This window comes from Leptonychotes weddellii, chromosome 6 (assembly GCF_054177405.1).
Source record: "Leptonychotes weddellii isolate Sample4059 chromosome 6, ASM5417740v2, whole genome shotgun sequence".
NCBI lineage: Eukaryota > Metazoa > Chordata > Mammalia > Carnivora > Phocidae > Leptonychotes > Leptonychotes weddellii.
In genome coordinates, this window is record NC_138374.1 from 104,612,449 (window position 1) to 104,638,216 (window position 25,768).

Consider the following 25,768-nt stretch of genomic DNA (forward strand, 5'->3'; position numbering starts at 1 on the left):
TGTCCTCCTTCCCTGAGTTCACTCTGACACAAAAGGCCCCCAAAGGCCAGAAAATGGTTTGGGCCACCTGACACTAACGTCAGAGAATGCCAAAAATGTGTCACGGAGGTGGCAACTGCAGGAAACACCGCCACCCCAGAGCGAGGCAACAAAGGGAAACAGGGACGCTCCCTGCATGGGTTGAGACCCGGGCATCAGAGGTGGGGACGCGTGCCAGCCGGTGTTGACGTCTCTGGGGTGGGTGAGGGGTGACAAAGTTTCCCAAGTGTTGGAAAACTGCAAACTGGAGTCAGTTGCTGCTGGGGTGAAGAAATACTTCAGGAGGTAAACGGGGCGGCAGGTGTCCCGTCCGCTTTCCAGCGCCCTCTGGCGCCTCCTACTGGCACAGTCTAACAGGCAGCCGATGGCAAAGGCTGGAGGGAGACGTCTGCCCAGTGTCAGCTCCAGCACCACGGAAGGGAGATGAGAAGATGAGCACACTCCTGAGCTGGAGCTGGAGTCTGCTCTCATGCACGTGTGTGTGTGTGTGTTGGGCGGGGGGTGGCAGACACAGACCCCAAGCTCCCTCCCTGCAGGCTGGATTGTGAGTCCTGCCCCGGGCGTGTCAGAGCTGCCGGGGACCTCTCTGATTTCTGAATTGCCAGGCCCTGGGCCCCATTACCTCCCCACCCCCAAACAGCCCCTGCTTTGAGATCTTCTGTCAAAAGGAAGCTCAGACTCCTTCATCTCTAGAGGGACATCTGGCGATCCGGCAGAGAAAACGTGTCAGTGCCGGCCCCACGGTCCCGCACGGGGATCCCAGGAGCTCGGAGAAAAGTGCTCTGCGCTGTATCGCTCCTCACGCAGTGAACCCAGGGCAGCTCCTTTACCAATGGAAGGTATAAGCTAAAAATGCGATTCTGGTCTCTGTTTAAATGTCACCTCCTCAGGGGGATCTCCCAGCCCACTCGGTCTAATTAGGGCCCCTGCCACCGTGTTGTTCTCCATCGCCGTGTGTTGTCATTCCGGTCAGAGCACGTGTCATGGCGTGCAATTCCGTTTTTTAGAATCGTGTGTTTATTGCCTGTCTCCTCTAGAGAGCAGACTCACAAGGGCAGGGCCATGCTGGCTTCCTTCACCACTGCGGACTCAGGACCTAGGCCAGTGCCTGGCACACAGTAGGTCTCAATAGGAGTTTGTCAAATGCATCAACTTAAAAATATAAAATGGCTCTAGATGGGGCGCCTGGGTGGCTCAGTCGGTTAAGCATCCAACTTTGGCTCAGGTCATGATCTCAGGGTCGTGAGATCGAGCCCCAGGTAGGGCTCCACACTCAGCAGGGAGTCTGCTTGAGATTCTCTCTCCTTCTGCCCCCTCCCCACCACTCGCGTGCTCGCTCGCTCTCTGTCTCTCTAAAAAAATGGTTCTAGATGAGTTGTGATAAACTGATGGGTGGTGGATCTATGAATTAGCAGTATATGTGGCCTAACACTGAGAAGAATGTTGTAGAAGGCAATCGCTCTCCACTTCCAGGTTGACAGGTTGACAGGATGGCAGGCAGGAGGACTTCTCTGCCCTCTGTGTGGTTTCTGCTGTACACCCATGGGGATTAGGGCCTAACCCTCCCTCATCATAACTTCGCCTCCTGAGCCCCCGATGGCCTTGGGCTCACTGAATGCCAGAGCAGGCAAGGCTCCATTGATTCCGAAGACGGCTCCACATCGCCGTCACCTGGGGAACATCTGAAAACACCACTCTGTGGATCCTGCCACTAGTTTCTGATTCTTTTAGGTCCATAATCCAGTGGAGCATAGGGGGTCTCCAGAAACGTGAGCCTGAGTCCGCACTGCCACACACTGTGAGCTTGGGAAAGTTACTTAACCTCTCTGTGCCTTGATTTCTTCACCTCTACAATGGAAATAATAGCCCCAACCTCAGAGGTGTGTTGTGAGGATCAACGTGCATAAAGCTCCTGTTGCAATGGCTGACTCAGTAAATACTGAATAAATACAGCTCTTATGGTGATTATTTTCTCACCGCGAGTTAGCGGCTGACGTGGGGCGAGCATCCAAGCCTCCTGATCCTGGACCCAGTGTTCTTTCCAACATGTCACGCTGAATGTGCACACAGCATTCCCTCTGAGGCCAGACTCGACACAGAGAACAGACGGCCACTGCCGTGGGACCCTTCGGTCAAACCCCATGGAAGAGAGGCCTGCACCTGAGAACAAAAAGCAGATCTGAGCCCTGGAGAGCAGATAGCTGATGATCACGGGAGTTCAGCAGTGCCGCTCCGAGCCCTTTGCGAAGCCCTCTGGTTGCTCCTGTTAGCATTTTGTTATGGAAATATTGGGAACCAAAAATAGAAGTTCTTGAGGAGAGCTTAATCCCCTGGGCTTTACAAAAACAGCTGCTGGAGAGTTCCACAAAGCAACCACCAGGAGGCACTGTCGTCCCATGCAAGTGGTCATGGGTGGGCTAAACGTTTCCATGAAAATCCCAACATCCCTCTGCAACCTCATGCCCCCACCTTGTCACGCTCAGGACCCTGTGGCTGGGGTCCCCGCAGATCAGCAGCTCCTGGGGCTAGGGAAACCTCTTTGCAACTCAGTCCACCGCTCTCTTCCTTGGAGACCCCTAAGAGCAAGGACAGTCCTTGCATTTATTTTCCTGGCTTCATACCCTACCCCAGCCCCAAGACCTCGCATAGTGCTGGGTACATAGTGGGCATGAAGTACGCATATGCTTGGTGGGTGAATGGATATGTGAAATCTGGTGAAATTAATACGCTGTGGAAAGGAGACTGCCTGAGCTTCAAGGGTATGGTGAGACAGGATGCGGTGGTGGGGACCAGAGAGAGGGTTATGGCTGATGGTTAAGGGGAAGGTCATGACTAAATGGGAAAGAGGGGCTGAGAGGGTTCAGGCAGAAAGGGAACAGCTGTATTTCTGGGATCCAGCTAGTGAGAGGCTGCTCAATGCTGAGGTCAAACCCTTACCTCAGGGCCCTGGGCAGTGGCACCAGGAATATGGAGACATGAGCCCTAGCGGCCCCCAGCCATGGCTCAGCTGCCCTTCATGTGGGCATCGCTGGTCTCATGGCCACTATTCGCCTCTTCTGTGCCTGGGGTGGCTTGTGGCTGCCACCGTCAGGCTGTGAGTTCCCGCAGGTGGGCCGGGATCCCACCGCCTCCCTCTGGGTGATGCCAGGGGGCTCAGTGCCCCAACCCTGTACCACACATCCTTAGCCCAGAGGAGTCCCTTTCAAGAGAACCTCAAGGATTTCAGAGTCTCTGCCACCAGACCAGCCTGCTGCCTCTGAGCTCCACCTGCCCTGGGGTGGGCCTTCCCTGGCCGACTCAGTGCTCAGGGTGAGTGAGGGTGGGAGGAGCCCAGGGTGCAAGGCCCACTTGTGTTGGAATCCCTGCTCCAGGACCCATCCGCATCCGCGGTGTGGTTTCCCCGGCCGTTACTTGTTCTTCCCGACACCCAGTTTGTCGTGTGGAACGTTAGCACGTCCTCCCAGAGGGCCCAATGAAGTAGCGGATAAGTGGTGCGGCACGTGGCTCCTGTGTAGCCCATCAAGTGCGACGTTTGCCATGTCACCGACAGGGCAGGGGACCCGGGCAAGAGGCCTGCAGCCCCATGAAGTAGCGGGGTGAGTGGGCGGAGGGGGCAGGGGGCGGGGGCAGCGGCGAGGGGCGAGTCCAGGGGTGGGCTTGCGGCGTGGGGGTGTCCACAGCCAGGAGGATGCGGCAAGGTCACTGTTCCAGGAGCAGGAGGGATGAGACGGGGAGCCAACGGCTGGCTCTGTCACAAACAGGGAGGAGAGCACGACGGTCCAGGCCAGCGCCCAGGAGGGCCACACCCACCACCCGCCCCTGGAAACCTGGGGCTTCCCTTGGGGACCCCTCAGCGGCTCATTCCACATCCCACCTCCCCTGCGCCCTCTCAGCTGCTGGTTCTCCCTCTGGGCGCTTCTACTAGAGCCCAGCTGCCCACGGACAGTTTGCAGCTCCCTCTGGCCTCACCCGCCGCAGTGCTGTTCCGTTCTCCTCTCTGGCACCCTCCGCAGCTCCCACACCCTGACTCCCACCCTCCAGGGGCCTCCTGGACCTTAGCCCATGGAGCCCCAAGCCCCGTACTCATCCTAGAGGGGAGCTGGGCGGGGACAGGAGCAGGGCTCAGGCGGGGCGAGACTGAGCCGTGGGGGAAGGCTGGCCCCAACAAGGCTGTGGGCCTGGCTGGAGGGGGGCGGGGAGGGCCCAGAGCCAGGGGGCCCAAGATTTGGGCGGAGACCCAGACGCTCCAGGTGAGGCCTGGGACGAGCTTGGCACAGTGGCCATCCCTGAAATGAGGCCTCTGGCAGCAAGACTGAGTTTCCTGGTGGCAGCCTCATCTGGATAGGGCAGGACAGCCACTGACCCCACCGGGAGGGGACAGGCGCAGCAACACAGGGACTGGCAGAGATGCATAATGTGGGCAGATGGGCAACTCCTCCAGCCCAGTTTTCCCCTTTGGGCTTCAGAGCAGGTGGTCTCCAAGAAGCCAAGAGGGGAGGAGAGGCAGCTCAGATGGCCCCCTGCCCGGCCCAGACAGGATAGCTACCAGTCGGAGTGGGCTTTCTTTTCCTCCCGGCCTCAAGGCTTTCCAAGACTGTCCGTGCTGGTTACCATCTGCTGTGGTGGTTGCCAGGGGAACCACTTACTATTTTTGTATGTTGCCCACATGACAAGGCTTTGGAAAGGCTCAGGCATGGTTGGTCCAGGAGGAGGTGATGCCCGGCAGGCTCCGCTGGAGACCTTGGTCAGGGGGTGGGCGTTATGGTGGGGCCCCAGGGTGGTGGACAGACAGACAAATGAAAACACAGTTATGGGGCAGCAGGATCAGTGCCGATTCGGGGTGCCATCTTGGCAGGGAGGGGTCCGGGAAAGCTTCCTTGATGAGGTGATATCTAAGCCAGGATAAGGTTTTGTAGGTGATGCGGGTAAAAGGGAAGTAATAGAGTAGGCAGTTAGTTGGAAGAGCATTCCAGGCAGAGGGAACAGCATGTGCAAGGGCCCAGGGGACATTGTGAGTAAGGCATCTTCTGGAACGGAAGTCACCTAACTTCTCGAGTGTGAGGTAGGGCCCAACCCCAGCGGAGGTGAACGGTAGGCAGGCACAAAAACCATCGGGTAGGGTGGGTGGGACGGGCTGCACCACAGTGCGCACACCTGGGCACACCTGATATTAGGCCTCTGGCAGCAAGACTGCCATCCAGGCAATACTCTCGGGGGAGGTGGTCAGCTTTCCCCGCAGCCCTTGGGACTCTGGGAGAATCTCCAGGGCATCCGAGAAACCAAAGAGCCTGAACTGTGGGAGGGAGGTGCCATCAGGGGAGCTGGGTCACTGCTCGAAGTTCTGGGCTGAGCAGCAAGTATCCAGGGAGGGGAAGAGAGTGTGCTGAAGCTAGTCACCCTGACTGCTACCCCAGCCCGTGGCCCTGACCCTGGACGCATAACTGAGGATTTCTTCTCATGTCCGTCTGTGAACCTGCTGGGAAGTCCAAGAAGGGTTCAGTCCTGAGGTGGGGGTGGAATGGAATGGAGGGGAAGAAGCAGAGATAAAGTAGGCACCCATCAGGTGTTAGGAATCTGCTCGGCACATTCCAATACGACATACCCAGTGCTAGCACCAGCCTCGAGAAATGGGCATTTGGGCTCTCGTGGGTTTTGTTTGTTTGTTTTTTAAAGATTTTATTCACTCATTCAACAGAGAGAGAGAAAGAGAGAGAGAGACAGCAAGAGAGGGAACACAAGCAGGGGGAGTGGGAGAGGGAGAAGCAGGCTTCCCGCCGAGCAGGGAGCCCGATGCGGGGCTCGATCCAAGGACCCTGGGATCATGACCTGAGCCGAAGGCAGACGCTTAACGACTGAGCCACCCAGGCGCCCCTATTACTATTATTTCTTAAAGATTTTATTTATTTATTTGACAGAGAGAGAGGCACAGCGAGAGAGGGAACACAAGCAGGGGGAGTGGCAGAGGGAGAAGCAGGCTTCCTGCTGAGCAGGGAGCCCGATGCGGGGCTTGATCCCAGCACCCTGGGATCACGACCTGAGCCGAAGGCAGGCACCCAACAACTGAGCCACCCAGGGGCCCCTGGGCTCTCGTTTTAAACATTGGGAAACTGAGGCTCTGGGAAGCTAAATAACTTGCCGGGGATTATAGAGGCGGTAAGCAATGAAATCGGGACTCCTACCCAAGTCAGGCTGACCCTAAAACCTGTCTCTCTCCACAAGACGAAAGCAACGTACTGCACACTTGCCAGGTGCCGGGCAATCAAGCTGAACACCGGAAACCTGAGAACAAGATGCAGTTTCTTTTTTTTTTTTTTTTTATTTGAGACAGAGAGAATGAGAGACAGAGAGCATGAGAGGGAGGAGGGTCAGAGGGAGAAGCAGACTCCCTGCCGAGCAGGGAGCCCGATGCGGGACTCGATCCCGGGACTCCAGGATCATGACCTGAGCCGAAGGCAGTCGCCTAACCAACTGAGCCACCCAGGCGCCCCAAGATGCAGTTTCTTCTGTAGGAATCTAATGAGATCATGTGCAAGGGACCTGTGGTGGGTCATATTTTCCGAAATCGACCTGGTGTGCCTTGACCCTGGGCGGGACTTCGTGGCTGCCATGAAGAGTGCAGGTGACGCTGCCTGACACTAGAGGAGGGGTCGTAAAAGGAAGCCAGCCCAGCCCCTGGGCCATGAGAAGTCACGCGCAGAGAGGAATGGAGCTCCTCGCCCATGACCGGCTCCACCCCCTGGAAATGTGAGGCTTCATCATTCCAGTGGAGGCCCCAGACAGCAGGGATCCCAGACCGCAGGGACGGACTAGCGTCCCCGCTGCACTCTCCCAGAGTCACTGACCCACCGAATCTCTGAGCACGGGGAGTAGCCTTTTCACACGGGTAAGTTCTGGAGGTAATGACTTATACAGCTGTAGTCACGGGAACGAGACTTTGTAAACTGCAAAGTGCTCACGTGTGTAAGATGTTACTAGTAAACCTGAGTTTGGCATAAGGGGACCACGTTGGTGTCTGAGGAAGTCAAGTTGTGACTTACCCTGGGTTGTGCCCCTGCTGGGTAGGGGCTTGTGTGCAGGGACACACATTCGGGAAATGATCCTTGGGCTGAGGCTCAGGGGACTGAGGGGAATGGCACGGGGAGGGACGCTCAGCCAGTTCAAGGGAGTATTACTGAGCTGATCACCACCGTGTGCAGCTGGGGCTCAGCACCACCTGAGACCCTCTCGGGAGTCTGCACAATGAGCCTCAGGGCATGGGAGTGGTCGGCAGACTCCAGCCCCTATTGGTGGAGGGTTGCTCCAGGGGTGGGGAACGTTCACTCCTTCCCCTTGCCAGTTGGAATGCCCTAGAATGCCTTAGACGGCTCGCTTGGCCGAGGAGCCCAGGGGAAAACGCTGAACTTGGCACTGAGAGATTACGCAACACGTGCTGGGCCAACAGGCTGAGAACTGGAGCACGAAAGGTGAGCAACATGTCGTGGTATTAAATAATTGTCAAGGCGGTGTTTACATGTGATGTCCTAGGTGGACATCTGCCTGGCCAGTTTCCCCACCGACCGGAGGGAGCCTGCCTGGCCTCTCTGGAAAAGCCTGTGCAGTTTCAGGCCTGTTTAAAGCAGGCCTTTGTGCCCTCAAAGCTGCCATCTTTCAGAGCCGGGCCCTGTAGGTGGTCTCTAGTAATCACAGTGATCCCTGGGGAGGGCCCCGGGGTCAGAACACTCTCTGCCTGGTGGAGACTGGGCTCTAGGCATGGATTTCCAGCTTCAGCCCCTTGCAGAAGCACCTCAGGAAAGGACAGTGCCCCCAGCAGGCCATGCTTTTTGGAGATTGGGGCTTTGAGAAGCAGCCTTTTGAAGGAAGCCAATGCAGAGGGTGAGGTTGCTTTATTCAGACCTTAGCTTTTCTCCTAGAAGCTAATGATGGGGCGAGGAGCCGCCCTGAAGCAGAAGTGTAAAGAAGGACGGAGGGGTCTGAGTCTGGAGGCCTTCCCATCCAGGGTCAGGCTGGGGCGTGGGCCAGATGCCCTCTGCATGACCTCATCTCTAGGACCTGGGCTGCTGGTCAGCTCCGGCACTCACCCCTCTGGAACATTCAAGACTTGGTGGTCTTATTTTCTAAATGGAGAACAGGGCTCCTTGCTTCAGGGCCCTGTTTCCTGCCTTTAAGCCTTTAAGCCCCTTCTTCCCTGATATGTAAGGGAGCTGGTTTGTGCCACCTGCTTGGGAGGAAGATCCCGTCAGCTGCAGGCCCGGGAGCACAGAGAGGGCGGGAAGTGAGCAGCACTCCAGGGCACAGGGAACATGAAGCAAGATTGCTGTGTGTCCCCTAAGAGAGGCCATGGATGGGCTGCACCTCGTGGAAGGAACTTAGATTTCGGAAAGGAATTAACCAATCATGTCAGTACCAACAACACTCTGATGCGAGGGCACCTACTGTAGACCAGGCGTGGAGTGTCCGCTCTGAGAGGTTGAACTTGAACTTGTATGGGGCCTGGTTAAGAACCCAACCCCTGTCCACTCTCCCATTGCCTTTCCTTCAGCTTTCTCGTCTCCTGGGTAAAGAATCATAGCTCCTCTCTTCCTTCTTCATCCCAAGCTGGCACAAGGCCTCCCCGTGATGCCTGGAGCCCCTCCCCTGGGAGGAGGCCTGGTCTCAGTGGTTGGCACAGTTTGGTCCCCCAGGTTTGCTCCTGACCGATGAGTTTCCTGGGATGCAGGGCTTTCAGTGCAAAGTCCAGCAAGGTTGGCCACGTCAATGAGTGTCTGTGCTGGGCCCTCAAGGTTCTCCTGTTTGGGGGAGACAGGCTCATAAGTAGGCAATAAGTAGGTGAGTACTACGTTATAAGGGACCCCGGAGGTGGGTCAAAACAGAGTCTTGTAAAGATAGAAGCCTTGAAAGCAAAGAAAACATGACAAGCCAGTGTGGGAGTAGGGGAGCAGGGGTAAATGGGGCAGCAGGCTTTGGGTCCTGCAGACACGCCATGATGCCGATCCCCAGGCCAGCAGGTTTCCCTTCCCTGAGCTGCGCCCACCTTGTGTGGAGCCTCTTTGGGCTGCCCAGGTTCCTGTGTGCTCTGTTCCAGAATCTCTAAATGAGAGGCATTCTGATTCAGAGAAGCCCCTTGCTGGGGTGTGGGGCAGCGAAGTGGGCAGAACTGCCCCAGGAGTGGGGAGCCCGAGGCCCTGAGGGAAAACTATGCTTTGATGGGGGGCCATCAAGGGGGAGAGGGAAGTGGGGAAAACAGTGGTCCTGGAAAGTTCCCACCCTGCAGACTAGGCTCTAAGGAAGGGAATCCTGCCCCTCTCACTGCCTGATGATGCAGGGAAGTGGGCAGTGTTAAGTAAAAGAAGTCCTCTCTCAGGTATTTCCAAGGACTTGTAACCATCTGTAGGCTCTCACACATCATTCGTTTTGGGGCCACATGTCCCAGTACAGACTACCTTGGCCACATGAAGGACTTTCTGAATTCCAGGCCAGAGGGTCCTGTCTGATAAGTTCCAGGCCCTTTACTCTTGGGTGGGTGGCCACCAAGCTCCCAGCTTCTGAGTGGGACCCAGGAGTGCACCAGGAGAATCTCGAGTCTGGACACACAAAAGAATAAGGTAGAGGTCAAACCTGGTCCTCAGCAAGGCTCTGGCTGGGTTCTCCCTGAGGTGAAGGGTGAGGCAGAAGGTAGTATTTCTCAAAGTATATCTGAGCCCATCCATATCACAGTCTCCCCAGGGGGGTGGGGTGCTCACTAAAAATGCAATTCCCAGGCCATGTTCTAGAAATACAGAATCATGAGCCCTGGGGGTGGGACCCAGAATCAGCATTTTGAATAGTCACCTTAGGAGATTCTTCTGCTTGATGTAAAAATTCTCTCTTGGGAGTAGTTGCTATTTATTTTATGTCAAAGAAATTCATCTCTACTCTAAAATTTCCAGGATGAGTTTAACGCAGGGTTTCTCAACCTCCGCACATGTGACTTTTTGGGCCAGATAATTCTTTGTCCGGGGAGGGAGGGCTGTCCTGTGCATTGTAGGATGTTTAACACTAGACACCAGTAGAATCCTACAGCTGTGACAACCAAAAATATAAAAATGCCTTCACACATGGCCAATGTCCCTTAGAGGGAACTAAATCCCCCCTCAAAAGGGATGAAATCCTTATGAAATCTGACCTGAGTCCAGTGTGTTGCATGGGCTTTACCATGCTTGGGATGACCTCCAGGCCGGGCCCTGGCCACACGGCCCTTGGCACCACTTCCCAGCCGCTGATGGGGCTGAAGCCGAGTCACGCGGTCACTCTCCTGGTGGTAGTGCCAAGTCAGCCCCTCTAACACCCCTTTCACCATCCCCTGCCGCTCCTGCGCATCTTCCCCATTCCTGCCATCTTAGGGATGGCCCCTCATGGATGGGGACACTGAAGGCAGGACTGTGAAGGGGCAGCCCACGCACAAGGCTGCCCCATCCCGTCGAGCAGAGGAGGCTTCAAGGAGAGGGCATGTGGGGAAGAACTCTTCCCTTGTGAAAATACAAAGGTTATTTTTATGCTCATTCTAAAGTAAACGTGGTCACAGGAAATCTGGCAAGTACAGGAAAATAGAAATCTAAGAGGAAGTAAGTCACTTGTAGTTCTACTGCCCAGAGAGTGAACAGTGACCCAGGGGGGGCTGCCCGCTCCGCCATCCTTACCAGCCTGGCTGGTGTGCGGGCGGGATGCCACGGCGACAGAACACTCGACCAAGGACAGTAACAGGCATTCAGGGTTCCGGGTTGAACGTCTGCTTTATTTGGGTCCGGGTGCCCAGAGGCTCGGGCAGCCTGTTTTGCAGGAGATTTGGCAGCTGAGGGTCTCCCTGCCACCCCCCCAATCAGGAACACCACCCCCGCCCCCGGGATGGAACATCAAAACTCGTCTTTTGTGTCAAAATGGGGCTGGTCTTCAGGCTTGAAGTCCAGGTTGGGGCTGCCGTCCTCATTGAGAATCCTCCGGGCCGTGTAGCCCACGATGGGATACTTGGCTTTGTAGACTTTGGTGAAGACGTTGTCCAGGGATTTCAGCTCCTCGGCCGTGAGGCCCGTCTTGGGGAGAAAAGCCCAAGCAACATGGGGGATGGGGGGGGTGGGATGAGTGAGTCATGCCTCACACTGAACTCTCTCCACCCCGCCCTCCTCCCCCCACACCCCTAATGCTGGCAAAAAAGTATCTCAACTAACCAACTGACTTTTCAAAAGCCAACCCCGTGTGTCTGCGTGTAGGGGGATGGTGGGGGGAGCCATTTGCTCTTTGATTGATGTAGAAATTCAAGACTCCAGCGAACACCTGGCCTGGGGCAGGGTGGGGTACTCTATGCAGTCTGCACCCACCTCCCTTTCATGGCTCTCTACCCCCCCCCACTATAGATTCATACACCTTCCTCTTCCTTGACTCCTAAATGTTTCTGTAATGTTGTGGTTTATGAGTTTGACTCATCTGAGCGCAACTGGGGTGACTGCCAGCCCCCCATCAGGATTACTGAGGCCCTCAAATGGCTTTTGCCAATGCTGTTTTCTCTTTCACAGAAATATGAACATGGGGATACTCTGCTTCTCAACCCTGTTCACGCCTGAAGCGGCCTGGGGAGTGTGTGTCCGAGACCAACAGCAAACCTATGGGGCTGGGGGTGGCGGGTGCAGACTGTAAGGGGGATGGGGCTGCCAAGGCAGGTTGGAGCCAAATTGTGAAGATCATTGAGTTTGATCACCAAGTTCACGAGAGCTTGGACTTGACTCTACGGGCACTGGGGAGTTATGGAAGGTTTTTGAGTAGGAGTGGCAGAGTAAGATCTCTATTTCAAGAAAACAGTTGGTCACACTGAGTGGACTGGAACATCAACAGGCTAATTAGGAAGCTTTGCTATTGCCTAGGGGTAAGAAAGGCCATGGCCAATGGGGGGTGGGACATTTTGACAAAGGCTCAATCTGGCTCACAGTGTCATGGGTGAGGTCTGCGGGATCGAGGGACATCTTGGCCACCCCTCTGGTGGAGTCCTTCCCAGTTAAGGCATTGTAGGGGGCTCCTCGTCCATAAAACTCTACAACAACAACAAAAAGAAGACGTGAGTGTGTATGTGCATGCGAAGCAGTGAGGAGACTGTACGTGGCAGGGGAGGGGGCTTCTGAGACCCAATCCAATACTGAAGAAGTCTCCAGGCCCAAGGAGAGCAGAAGCAGTGAAGACATGAAGCCCAATAAGCCACCCCCTGCCATCAGTCTGGGTTCCACTAATTCAGAATATGGAATAAGTCACACATCCTGGACTGAGAGGTGATTTTTTAAAAATACGGAATGAAAACAATCTCTTAAAAATATTTAAAATGCAAATAGGAAGAATGTTCAGTCTTCTTAAATGTTGGTGGAAGCCAAGTCTACTCCGTTCAACATCTTTTGTTTGGTGTCAGATACACAATGAACCATAACTACCTCCATGATATCATCTGTAATTACCACTAGAGAAACCATGAAGTGGCATTAAAATGTTCTATTATGTTCTATGATCCCAGCGCCTTGCAAAGCAACACTTTTCCTCTCACTGCTTCAACCATGATAAATCATCAAGTTGGAATTTGGTGCCATAGGCAGCAGGGAGCCATGGAAGGTTTTTGAGCAGGAGCATGACATAATTAGAAAAACATTGTGGAAGTACAACACTGACAAAGATTGTTAACTCAATCTGAAGGAAAAGGACCTGGCCAGTGTCCCCTCCCTTCTTCACACATCCAGTGCCCACTCAGGCTGCCGAGCTCCCCAGAAGTAAGGATTCATAAAGCCGAGCCACTTACCCTTTCCAGAAGTGACATCAAACACCACACCTTTCACTGCCATGTAGATGGGCTGATCCTCCTAGAAAGCAGGAGAGAAGCTGTTGGGGAGAGCCCAAGATCTCCGCTCCTCCAGACCAAGTTAGTGACATCTCTTCCCACCACGGGCTGTGCAGACAGCAGCGGGTGAAGGTACAAAGCAGCCTTCCCTCGTCCCTATCAGGAGCTTGCCCCTACCTGCCCAATGTCATGTCCACTCACAAACTTTGGAAAGCTGACAAAGTATCATGACAAGCCCATGGCAATACTTTTCTGTGGGAAAAAAAAAAATCCCAGGGACTGAAGCAAATCCGCATAGATAAAAATTCAATGGTGAATTATTTAAATCAACCCAGATTTCCTTTCATCTTGGTAAATGTACCTACATGGAAGCAATCAATATAAATGATCAATTTTATATTTTGCTTCTTACAGGTAATATTATTTCGTATAAACATTCCCATGTATTGAAATAACCAAAGTGGTTGTCACTTACACGGCTATATTTTATATTAGTGATACTGTGTACCTGTTGGTTTAGCTCTTCTTCTATTTTGGATATTTAGGTTCTTTCCAATTCCTTAAACCATAAGTGGCAGGATTATGAATATCTTTTTATAAGCTACTTTATAATTTGGTGAGTTATCTCCTTGAGGCATGGAATATATGGAATTCCTGGACCAAAGTGTATGAACAACGTAATCACTTTTATTAAAAATTTAACCAGTTCTTCAAAAAACCATTTACAGCGCTAGAAATATACAAGCAATGCTGTTTCCCCAAAGTACTAACAGTGAGTCAGTCTCATAGTGTATTTTTGGCTATATTCGTAGGGATGAAATATTACCTTCAAATTCCTACTCCCCCCGCCCCCCAAAGAGAACAACACAAAAGTAGATGGCATGGATTTTCTAACTTCCATCAAGGTGGACTCGGGCTGGGGCGACTGGCACAGTTCCAGTTCTGGGACATGCAAGCCCAGGCCTCCTTTGTCTCAGCCCCGCTGGGGGTACGGGGACACCAACAGTCAGCTCCTAGGCTGGGGTGAAGGGGGGCGTTGAGCTGGGTGCACAGGGATCTCTGGATCTCCAAGAGCACACTGCTTGGTCTTCTCTAGGCATGGGCCTTAAGGTTCTTGCCCTCGTGGGGCTTAAGGTCAAGTTTTCAGGACTAAGTTTCACAGAGAGAGGGGCTGGGGCTCAGAGAAGGTAAGCGACCTGGCCGAGGAAATGGATCTCAGTGTCACATAACTTCACAGGCCTCAGTTTCTCTAACCATTACAGATGGCTAACACCCACTGACCTTCCAGGCACGCTGAAGGGCACAGCGTCCGTGAGCACACAGTGGGCCCAGCACAGGAGCTCAGTGAACAGTTGGTTATTACATTCTCTATCAGCTCCGGACAGATAGTCCCCAGAACTTCTGCTGACTTGGTGGACATTTGCTCCACTTCAACTAAGAGTTATTTTATTTTAATTTTTTTTTAAAGATTTTATTTTTAAGTAATCTCTACACCCATGTGCGGCTTGAACTCACCCCCGAGATCAAGAGTTGTGTGTTCTACCTACTGAGTCAGCCAGGCGCCCCAATATGGGTTATTTTAAAAGGCATGGTTTAATCAGCCAGCAGCCTGCGTTTGTTTTTTGTTTTTTTAATGGCCTTTCTTTCACTGTGATTATTTATTTCTTGACTTCAATTGCTTATCAAGTGGGGTTATATATTATTTCAGCTTAAACAATATATTAACAGTTATAATTTCACCCATGGCATTTGGTCATATTTTCCATTCTGTTGCTTTTCCTTTGATATGTTATTCCTTTCTTGTGTCTAGAAACATGACCTTCACCTACATAAAATACAACCACATGCATTTTATCACTAACACCCTCAATTTCTTCAACAGTTAAATATTTATCTCCCCGTGAAACTATACATTGAAGGTGTCAGGGCAAAGAGGAAGCCCCAGCAAAGGGGTAGCAAGGAACGGTGCTACGGGCGTTCCACAGAGAGGAATGGTCTTATCGGTTAAATGTCACGTGTGCTGGCGGTGAGGCTGGGGGCTTGTTCCTGGCCTGTGGAGCTGGGTGTCCAAGGACAGCAGAGCAGTGGCCATGGTTTCCAGGCCCCAGAGGTGTGGCAACTGAGCAGACAGAGGGTGAGTGGAAGTCTTGGGAGCAGAAATGCAGACTCTGAAATAGAAATGTCCATGGAGACACGATAAAAACACACATGCTCATCACCAGCTTCACACCGTGCTCCCACAGCCTCTCATCCACCTGGAAGGATGTTCCATTGTTGTTGTTTTTTTTTATCTGCACAACAGGTCTGAAGTAACAGCAGGAGCCCCAAGGAGGAGTCACCATGGTGGGCTGTTCCAAGCACAAATGCTCAAGTCAAACAGACCTGGGTTTGACCCACCGCTTATAAGCTGTGTTGCCTTGGGCAAATTACTTAACCTCTCTGTGCCTGTTTTCTCCTCTGTAATAAGAAGGTAATAAAAGTATCCACTTTACCAGGCTGTTGTGAGGATTAACCAAGGCAAGAGATATGAAGCACTTAGCAGTTTGGGGAAATAAATGTTAGTTACCTGGATCCTTCCCTAGATTTTGAAAGTTATAAGATCAAAGAGGAATCAGATAACCAAGTGGAAGAAGACTGGAGATCTTCCCAAAGGAAAGATAGAAAAAAATGTAATTCCCAAGTGACAGATAAGGATTCTAGAGGAATTTTAAGTTAAAACTGAAAGGGCCTTGAAGATTATCCAACACCTTCATTTTATAGATGCCGCTCTCCAGGCCGGGGGATTAGGAGACTTGCCCAGAGTCCCAGCGGGAATTAGAGCAGTCTCTGGAGCCTGGAGCCTTCTAACCCAAGCTCATTCCACTCCCTGGCCTGCCCCACCAGGGGGCACACAGCACGAGGACAGCGCAGTTGCCTGGGACCAGGAGAGGGCGAGGGTGGCCTGGGAAATTCATCCACAAGACTCAGGACCACCAGGTGAGACACAGGGGGTGGGTCAAAGGCACCCAGATAGACGGGAACCATGGGAACCATCTGCATAAATGAGACCTGGCCTTTCTCCTCGGGGTCCGGGCTTGCCTCACCGTCTGGCCATCCTCCCAACCTATTGTCAAGCGGGGCCAGGACAGTGCCACGAGAATGACCACAGAAGGGAAGACAAGGCAGCAGGGTGGTGGAAGGAGGGCCTCTTCCACAGCCGGGAGGGAGAGGCCTGGAGCCTGGGTGCAGGCAGGAAGGCAGGCCCCTGGCCTTCAACCTCAGACCTTGCACCAGGGGCCAGGGACAGAGCCAAAGGTCCTCACTGGCAAAGAGGGAAACTGCTACGATGTTTTCTTCTGCAGAAATAACGGGGCCCTCGGAGGGTCTAAGGCCAGGTTAGTTTCTGATTGCAGTTGGCATCGGTAACCTATTAATGCATCATGGATTGATTTAGTGATTTACTAAACAATTTTTTTTTTTTAAAGATTTTATTTATTTATCTGAGAGAGAGAATGGGAGACAGCATGAGAGGGGAAGGGTCAGAGGGAGAAGCAGACTCCCCGCCGAGCAGGGAGCCCGATGCGGGACTCGATCCCGGGACTCCAGGATCATGACCTGAGCCGAAGGCAGTTGCTCAACCAACTGAGCCACCCAGGCGCCCACTAACCAATTTTTTTAATGAAGCAGGAAAAGTTTAAAATAGAACAGAAAATAGAAAATATCAGAGTGTATCACACATAGTAAGAATAAGCATTGTTTCATAGAACTTTCATTGTGTGTGTGTGTACTGGGGGAAGATGCAGAATGTATTCCTTGACACAGCCAGACATCTACAGTCGCTCGACTGCATGATTAGAGAGGGTGGTTTCACCTCTTTATTCACCAATCTCTACCCCACTGCCTTCACTGTCTGTATACTCTTTCTGTCCAGAATGATCTTTCTGGAGGAAGTACAGTCTTACTCTTCACTATCATTAAGTTTTAGAAAAGCAGAAAACAAATGTCACCCTGTCCACCTCCCCACCTTAGCACAGATTTCCAAGGAGAGCTGGTGCTGAGTGCAGACAAATTCCATCTCCGAAGAATAACTGTGAAGCCTAGGGGCCCCCCCCTAGGGGGTCCAGAGTCACGCTAAATAAACTCCAGAAGCCAAACTACATTTCCGGGCATGCTTGCACTCTGATATCTTCTTCTTGGAACCGGTAAATCCCTGGAGCAGGCCACTGCCTGAAGCGATGGAGAGGGGGGCTCTGGGTAGTTCATTTTCCTTGTACAAGCCTCAGGGAGCAGCGCCTGGTTCACCTCTATAACTCCCTAGCTGTGTAACCTTGGGCAAGTTACTTAACCTCCCCATGCCTCCTTCCTCCTCTGAAAAACTTCGGTAATAGCACCCACCTCATGGGGCTATGGTCGCCGTTAAATGAGTTGGTGCTTTAAAGTGGTTAGGACAGAGCGCTACATAAAAGTTTAATACATACATCTGGTCCCAGGCCCAGAAATCAGGTGGGTGTGGGGGCAGGCAGGGTGACCCTCTCTGCCCTTGGGATCCTCCAAAGCAATTAAGGCAGAAAACATATTTTCTGAGGATGGCAAAAATCGTGTTGCACTAGGAGGGTGGAGGATGACATCCCCTCTGAACCAAAGAGAATCCTCAATTTCACCTCATCTTCCCTATGGAGGTCCGAGGCAGCACCCCATAATCAATTATATGAATATTTCCACAGTAAAGCATGATCATGAATATTCACACTAAGTACAACACATAAAGATTATAAATAGACTCATGTCAGTTCTGGCAAGGCTCTGTTACCAAAAGGGTTCAGAGCAGGTTGGGTTTTGCTATTAAATGACTTATTTAAAAAACAAAACCAAAAACAAAAACCTTCTGAGGCACCTGGCTGGCTCATTTGGTAAAGCATGCAACTCTTGATCTTGTGTTTGTAAATTCAAGCTCCACGTTGGGCGTAGAGATTACTTAAAAATAAAATCTTAAAAAAAAACAACAAAACCCTTCTGGTTTCAGAGCTTGATTTTTGAATTGCCTGAGAGGATTATGGACCTGTTATACGGCCTCTTGCTTATAACTTTAATAATAAGCTAACAAAAATAGCAGCTAAGATTTATTAAGGCTTACTATGCTAAGATTACTGCAGGCCTATCCTACACACTTTGTTTATCACCATCTCATTTAGTCCTCACACAACCCCTATATAGAGTAGGAACTCTTGTGATGGCCATTAGGATGGTCAGTTTTACATGCCAACTTTGATCAACTACAGTATCTGGGTGTTGCTATGAAGATATTCTGTAGATGCGATTAACATCTACAATCAGTTGACTTTATATAAAGGAGATTATCCTGAATAATCTGGGTGGGCCTAACTGCATCAGTTGAAAGGCCTTAAGAACAGAATTGAGGTTTCCCTGTAGAAGAAGAAATTCAACTGGTGGGCTGGGGCATCAGCTACTGCCCAGGGGTTTTTGGCCTGCTCTGTGGACTTCAGGCTTGCCTGACCAGTGCCCATGATCACATAAACCAATTCCTTGCCATAAACCAAATATGTTATCTCCTATTGTTTCTGTTTCGGGTGGACCCCTGACTGATAAAAGCATCTTACAGATGGAAAAAAAATGAGACTCCAAAGAACTCCCTGCCCAAAGAACAGGGAGCGGTAGCCAGGCATGATCCAAAGGTATAAAGCTCTAACTAGGGTACCGTATAATGTCTTATACAAACAGTGACACTTCTGAGAGTGAAGGGGGTGCTATTAGTAATTCTTCCCAGACAACAGGCATAAACCAGAACCATCTAGGGTGGGTCAGAGCACAGCACGGCTCTACTCAGCGGCATTCAACGGCCCCTCTCCTACCTCTCTTCCTCTCTCTGCCTATAGACACCCAAAACATTTCTCCCCTTAACCTGTTCCCACCTCAAGCTTCCCTCTTTGCTTCCCTTAGTTAAGTATCAATAATGTCAGCATAAAAAAACAAGGGTCTCTCCTCCATCCTCATCCTGCAGCCCCTGAAACTGTTGCTGCAAGTACCCTCGACCTTGCACTCTCTCTTCTCTTGGGTTCTGTGCTGGGGGTCTGCAAGTTTGCCCCCATATTTGAAGATTCACTTTAAGGACTCACAGAACTCAGCATACAGTTGTACTCAGAGCTCAGATTTATGACAGCCATACAGAAGGATTCACAGTCCGATGGTAAGAGAAAAGGACACGGGCAGAGTCTAGAGGAATCCATGGGCGGATTTCCTCGTGCTCTGTCTCTCCCATGAGGGGTCACACACAGCTCTCTTCCACCAGCGAGCAACACATGCAGCAAAACGTGTGCGATGTTTCTGCCCAGAACATTAGAGTCTCTACCCATTAGAGACTCAGAGCCCAAGGTTTTTACTGGCAGCTAGCCATGTAGGCCCTCTCTGCCTAGCAGTGTTCAACATAAACACACTGTATAAAGAGCCCAGATTGAGCCACCCTCATCCGTCAGGGAAGTGTGGAACACCCTGGAATTCCAGACATCAGCCAACAGCCACTCTTGCCAGCAGGCCTTTCTAAGGGAGTAGGCTTGTTATGTTAACTCTTTTCTGCACCGATTCCTGGATCCTGTATCATCTGCTTCCCTGCGGCCCTGAAAGATGTGTCCCTTAACATCTAGTCACATCCTTGTCTCCCTCCTTCTGTGTTCTCTTCCACTCAGGCTTCTAACCAACATCTCTTTACAGTGATATTCAAACTAGCCATCACTGCCTAAGGGCCAAGTTTCTGACCCCCGCCCCCCCTTTCAAACCCAGTCTAGCTAAGGCTAGCTAACTAAGGGTTAGGGATCCCAGGCTGGAGGATTTTAACAAGAGGACACTGGTCCCTTCCTCGTTCTGCCCCTAGCTGGTGGCATGCCTCAGTTTCCCCCGTGTGTAAAAGCAGGACGTCGGTTCCCATCAACGCTGACACGCTATGGTACGGTGATTTCCCCATCAAACTGTCCCCCTCTCTTCCCAGATCGGCCCCGTTATGGCCCTTCTGCCGTGACGTGCAGCGTCTTATTCCCACTCTCCGCAGACATCACGCTGGACCCCAGCAGCCCAAATGGACGGGGGAATGTGAGGAGTTTCCTGGACACCTCCAGACTACTGACTGATGTGGGTGTGTTGGGGGTGGGTGGGTGTCTTTGTCTCTAACCTCCGGTCTCCCCCTCGGCCGTCTCCCCCAGCTCCTGCTCAGCCAAGAGCCCAGGCACTAAAAGTGGGTTTGAGGAGTCGGGGCAGGAAAACAAAGTGCAGGGAAGTCGGGATCATCCCTGGGCCTGCCCCACAGGTTTTACTTCCTTCTCTCCCTCCCCCGCCACTCACCCCAAAGGGTAGGCAGAAGTGTCTGCCCCCAGCTGATTCTAACATTAAACCCCCCAAAGTTCCGAGGTTCGTGGACGGATCACCAGCCGAAACGCGTCTCAAAGGGGCAGTTCGCCGGAAGGCAGGGGGCAGCGCGGGACGGGGCGGGCGGGCTCGGTGCCGAGGCTGAGCGGGGCGCCCCGACTCGGGAGGACTCCCCGGATTCCTGCGCGGCCTTCGGCCCGGAGAGAGGAAGCCCGCAGGCCTGGAGCCCAGCTCGGAGCCCGCGCCTCCCCCCGAGGCCTCCCGTCCGCTCACCTCCTCCCCGCCGTAGCGGGCCAGCTCCTCCTCCGTGAAGAGCCGCACCGGGGGCCCCCGCTCGGCGGGGCGCGGCGCCTGCCCGGCCCAGGCTGCGGGCGGCCCCGGGGCCAGCGCCAGGAGCAGGGCCAGCGCTGCCAGCCGCCGCAACCGCCGCCGCGACGCGGGGCCCGCCATGGTGCGCGCGCCGAGCAGGGCCGGGTGGCCGGGCGGCGGGGTGGCCGGGGCGGCAGGGGGCCCGCGCGCTCCTGCCCCGCGGCCCCGAAACCCCGCCCCCCCGCGCGCGCGCCCGCCGCCCGCCCCGCCCCCCGCGCCCTCGGGACCGCGCCGCTGGAGCGCCTGACTCCGCGGCCTGGGACTGGAGGTTGTGCAGAGAGCGACCTATGTGACAGCAGTTCTGGAGTAGGTACGTGGGGGACACAGCCCCACACTCCAGCACCTAGGAAGATATATTTATAAACCAGGACCCCAGCTTTATTCATTCCCTCTTACTTCTGGGGCGCCTGGCTGGCTCAGTCGTGGAGCGTGCGACTCTTGATGGGGGCGGGGGGGAGTGTAAGTTCGAGCCCCACATTGGGTGTAGAGGTTACTTAAAAATAAAAATCTTTTTAAAAGTTCCCTTTTACTTCTGGCGGATTTCTTTTCCTTCCCACTTGTGTCCCCAAGGGGATTTTTGCAAAGGGTAAGGCATGGCGCAGATCGGCACTGAAATAATAAAGGCTAACATTTGTGCAAAGACTCCTTCAATAATTTATTCAGCAAGTACTTATAAGGGCCTCCGTGTATCAGGTCACTGGGCACACATTGCTGAACAAGGGATCAGCGCCCCCATGGAGTTTATGTTCCATGAGCTTACATTCTATGGGCGGAATAGACAGATGCATACCGTTGTGTGTTAGATGGCGATGAATACTGGGGAGAAAAATAAAGCAGGGCAAAGGGATAGAGAGCATTGGGGGGCTGCAATTTTAAATAGGCTGACCAGGGGCTCCTGGGTGGCTCAGTCGGTTGAGAGTCGGGCTCAGAGTCAGTTCAGGTCATGATCTCATGGGTCGTGGGAGAGCCCTAGTCGGGGCTTGGTGGGCAGTCTGCTTGAGACTCTCTCCCTCTGCCCTTCCCTCTGCTTGTGCTCTCTCTCTCTCCCTAAAATAAATCTTACAAAATAAAAAAGCAAACAACAGGGTGACCAGGGAAGGTCCCACTGAGAAGGTGGTATTTGTATAATAGGGAGTGAGGGAGGTAGCTAGGAGGGGAGGACATTCTCTGCAAAGGGAAAGATGGGTGCATACATGTTGAGGAAGGACAGTGTCCCGCTTGCTGGAGAACAGGGGAGGGAAGAGGTGTGGGAGATGACGTCTGGGAGGTCAGGGTTAAAGGGAATGGAGGTGGGGGACAGGTCTCGTGGGGCCTCACAGCTCATTTTTAAAGGATTTTGGCTTTTATGCTTACTGAATGGAAGAGAGGAATGAGTTAAAATGTTAGTGGAATGACTCTGTGGTGTTGAGGACAGACTAAAGCAGGGGGAGCCACTGCAGTAATCCAGTAATCCAGGTGAGAGGTGATGGTGGCTTGCCCTGGAGTGCTAGCAAGGGAGGTGGTGAGCAGCGGGTGGGTCTCAGATGTGTTTCGAAGGTGTGGCTGGCAGGATTTGCTGACAAATGAGAGGAGACATGAGGTCAGGGAGATAGAACACAGTCAAGGATGACCCAGAGGGTTTTGGCCTTGGTAACCATAAGGATGGAGTTGCCACTTACTGAGATAAGGAGAGATGGTAAGAAGAGCAGGTTTGCGGGGAGAAGCTCAAGATCAGGCTTGGTCGGTTTGAGAACACCTAGATATCAAAGTAGTATCAAATTGACAGTTGGCTATATGAGTCTGGATTTGAAGGAAGAGTTCCAGGCAAGTGATATAAATCATGGAATCCTTGGCATGTAGGTTGTATTTAAAGCCACAGAATGGGGGCACCTGGGTGGCTTAGTTGGTTAAGCGTCTGCCTTCGGCTCAGGTCATGATCCCAGTGTCTTGGGATTGAGCCCTGCATTGGGCTCCCTGCTCCTCGGAGAGCCTGCTTCTCCTCCCTCTGGTCCTCCATCCCCACTCGTGTGCTCTCTCTCTCTCTCTCTCAAATAAATAAATAAAACAAAATAAAAAAGTTAAAAAAAAAATAAAGCCACAGAATGGATGAGATCGTCAAGGACATGCAGGTGGATAGGAAGGTGGAGGGACCAAAGACTGAGTTCTTGGGTCCTGCCAACATTTTGTGGGTGGGAGTACTGGCAAAGGAAACCAAAGAAGAGTTTACTGTGTGCCAAGCCCTGGCTCAGCACTTTCACAAGTATTAACTCATTTAATCCTTGCTTTCACTCTATGAAGTAAGAACTAGTATTGTTGCCCATTTTTACAGACAATGAAACTGAAGTACAGAGACTTTAAATACCTTGGTCACAGGTGGGTGGGTAGAGCTAAGATTCAAGTGCAGGCCACCTCCCAGCATCCTCCCTTAACCATCAGGCTACACCTGCCCTCAGTGACTGCACCAAATTTTCATACATTTCATCCATGCAACAGAATGAGCTTCTAGTACACAGCGACCTGAACAGGATCCATCACAAACCCTCTGAATCTCAGTTTCTGTATTACTAACACACCAGCCTGCCTCCTTGATGGAATTGTGCTGAAACTAGAAATGATCATGGATGTGAGAGTCTGTATAAGCTTCAGCGTGCAGAATCTATGTTACACTGGGTCACAGGATCTCCAGGTTAGAAGAGGCCCTTCTAAGCCCTTGAATAGAATATCATCCCTTTCCTGATGCATCATGTTCCTTAATAACATCCCTGACATACAGTGTGCTACTTCTCTGCTTGAGCCCTTTCTCTCTCTACAGTTCTATTTGTTAGTAACTTCTTTGAGCCTAAAGGTACTTCCTATAATTTCTACTGATCAGATCTAGCTTCCTGTCCCTGAGACACTGAGTACAAATCTATGATGTAATAGCAAGCTCATATGCCCTTGGATTTTTCTAGGCATTCCTCTGATTGCTCTTCCCTACTTGAACTCAGATTCATTTTCCCAAATGAATCAGTTACCTTCAAGGAGAATACAAATTATTCGAAGAGAAACAAAATGACTTGTAATAAGACAGTTGGTTGCACAGGGGATGAAGGAGGCTGAGAAGAATCCCCGAGGTAACCAGATTAGAAACGGCAGGAGAGTAACACCATCCTACCCTTAGAAGGGAGGAGGAGGTGGTATTAGAGTCTGGGGGCCTGGGTCACCTAGCTGAAGCTAGAGCCACAAAAAGCCCTTGCATCAGGGGCTGGAACCATGGAAGGGACACTGCCAGGAACAGGGAGCAAGGAAAAAAAAAAAACCCTGGCTTCTCCCTTGCCCTGACCCCCTCCAATCTCCCAGCAGTGCTTCCTCTTGACTAAATTCAGTGGAAACCCAGCCACAGGCCAGTCTGTGCCCTATGTGAAAGGTTTTTTTCACCTGTAAGCTGCAGGTGAATGGTTAACGCCAGCTTGGCGGGCAGCTGCATCATTATACTCTCTGCTGTTGCCATAACAAGGCATTCTCCCTGCATGTCTACCTTTACATCGGCTTCCATCATTGTGTAAGGACGTGAGTCATAATAGATGAAGGGATCACCTTACTTAGAATAACCTCATTTTATCTAATACATCTGCAACAATCTATTTCCAAATGAGGTCACATTCGGAGGTACCAAGGGTTAGGACTTCAACATACCTTTTTGAAAGACATAATTCAACCCATAACAAGAATCTTTGGGATCTAGATGGTAAGTCAAACCAAGAGCCTAGAGAGGAGCCCATTTCACTAGCCCCCATTGAGTGAGTTGAAGGGAGATCAGAGACCTGGCTTGGGAATGCCATCTTGGAGAACTGAGGGGATGAGGAGAAACCAGCAAAGGAGGCTGAGAAGGAGCTTTGAGTGAGAGGGGAGGCAAAGGGGAGGCCTGTGGGGTCCTGGAAGCCAGAGGAGGAAAGGAGACAGGGAGGAGAGGATCAGCTGAGGCCAAGCCAGCTGACAGATCAAGAAAGAGGATAGATAACAAAACAAGTGAATAAACAAAAAGCAGAATCAGACCTATAAGTACAGAGAACAAACTGACGGTTGCCAGAGAGGATGGACAAAATGGGGGAAGGGGAGTGGGATATGCAGTTATGGAATGAATGAGCCACCGGAAGAAAAGGCACAGCATAGGGAATATAATCAATGATCTTGAAATTGCATTGTGTGGTGACAGATGGTAGCTACACTTGTTAGCACAGCACAACCTATAAACTCATTGAATCACTGTGATACAGCTAAAAATAATGTAACGTTGTGTTACAACTATACTAAAAAACAAAACAAAACAAAACTCATCCAAAAAAGAGGAGGATGGGGAAATGGACATCTGATTTGACAACTCTGAGGTCATTTGCGACCTTGACAAGCATGTTTCAGTGGAGTGGAGAGGATGAAAGCCTGATTCGTGTGTGCTCATGACAGAATGGGAGGAGAGGACTTGGGAACAGCTGGTACGGAAATTTCTATTTATGTGCTCATGGCTTCTCCACTCTAGCATGGAAGAGCCAGAAGGGCAAGGACCTGGGAGTATCCCATTTGTTTCTGTATCCCAGTGCCCAGTGCTGTATTTGTTAAAACCATGTTAAATATTGTACTAGGATCTGCTTCAAATGTGGGACTCTGTAATTTTCCAGTTTGGTCAAAGCAACAAAGAGTAGAGAGGATCGATAGGGCTGGACTAGATTTTTCTGTTTCTTTCCAGCTCTAAAATTCTATGATTGTGTGACCTGTTCTATCAACCAGCCTTGCATTAATACAGCTAGGAATCTAATGAGTTGTTTGTTGTCATTTGTATTTGCAAGCAACTGTTAGATGGCTGGAATAAGTGTTCCATTCATACATTGAACATTGTTGAGTACATACAATATGTTAGGTACTATATATATGGTCCCATTAAAGACGCAAGACCAGGGAACCCAGGATGGGGGAGGGTGGTCAGAAGAGGCCAGGGAGGCCTCCCTCTACTAATACTCTGGAGATCCAGGGGGCTTTGATGTGGTTGGTGCTACTGTGGTTGCTGCTGAAGAGGGAAGAGCCCCGAGGGGCCTGCTTGCAGGGGCTTGCAGAGCTGCAGCTGCCCAGGACACAGAGCAGCATTCACCAAAGCATAAGCGACCTCTATTTGCCTCACCACTAATCAGCCGGGGGTGGCCACACAGAATA

General features: G+C 51.8%; 2 protein-coding genes across 2 annotated transcripts in view; both read right to left on the bottom strand.

Moving 5' to 3' along the window:
* The window catches only part of ATF3 (activating transcription factor 3), a 165,573-nt gene extending 145,526 nt beyond the window's left edge, over positions 1 to 20,047 (bottom strand). The window contains exon 1 of the mRNA XM_081824854.1: positions 20,043 to 20,047. The gene's annotated coding sequence lies outside the window, so the exon portion shown is untranslated. The remainder of the gene's footprint in view (positions 1 to 20,042) is intronic.
* Positions 10,790 to 20,710, bottom strand: NENF (neudesin neurotrophic factor). Its single transcript, XM_006743930.3, has 4 exons — positions 20,510 to 20,710; positions 12,845 to 12,905; positions 11,994 to 12,097; positions 10,790 to 11,105 (listed from the first exon to the last, which is right to left on the bottom strand). Exons 1-4 carry the CDS (start codon positions 20,684 to 20,686, stop codon positions 10,929 to 10,931), a joined length of 519 nt encoding a protein of 172 aa, XP_006743993.2. The 5' UTR covers positions 20,687 to 20,710; the 3' UTR covers positions 10,790 to 10,928.
* Between the last annotated feature and the right edge of the window lie 5,058 nt (positions 20,711 to 25,768).

Excerpts from the sequence above, each read along its gene's own strand:
- NENF (XM_006743930.3), bottom strand. The coding sequence starts at position 20,686 with ATGGCGGGCCCCGCGTCGCGGCGGCGGTTGCGGCGGCTGGCAGCGCTG. Across the intron at positions 12,906-20,509 it reads CCCGCTACGGCGGGGAGGAG|GAGGATCAGCCCATCTACAT; the intron begins GTGAGCGGACGG and ends CCTGCTTTCTAG. Across the intron at positions 12,098-12,844 it reads TGATGTCACTTCTGGAAAGG|AGTTTTATGGACGAGGAGCC; the intron begins GTAAGTGGCTCG and ends TTGTTGTTGTAG.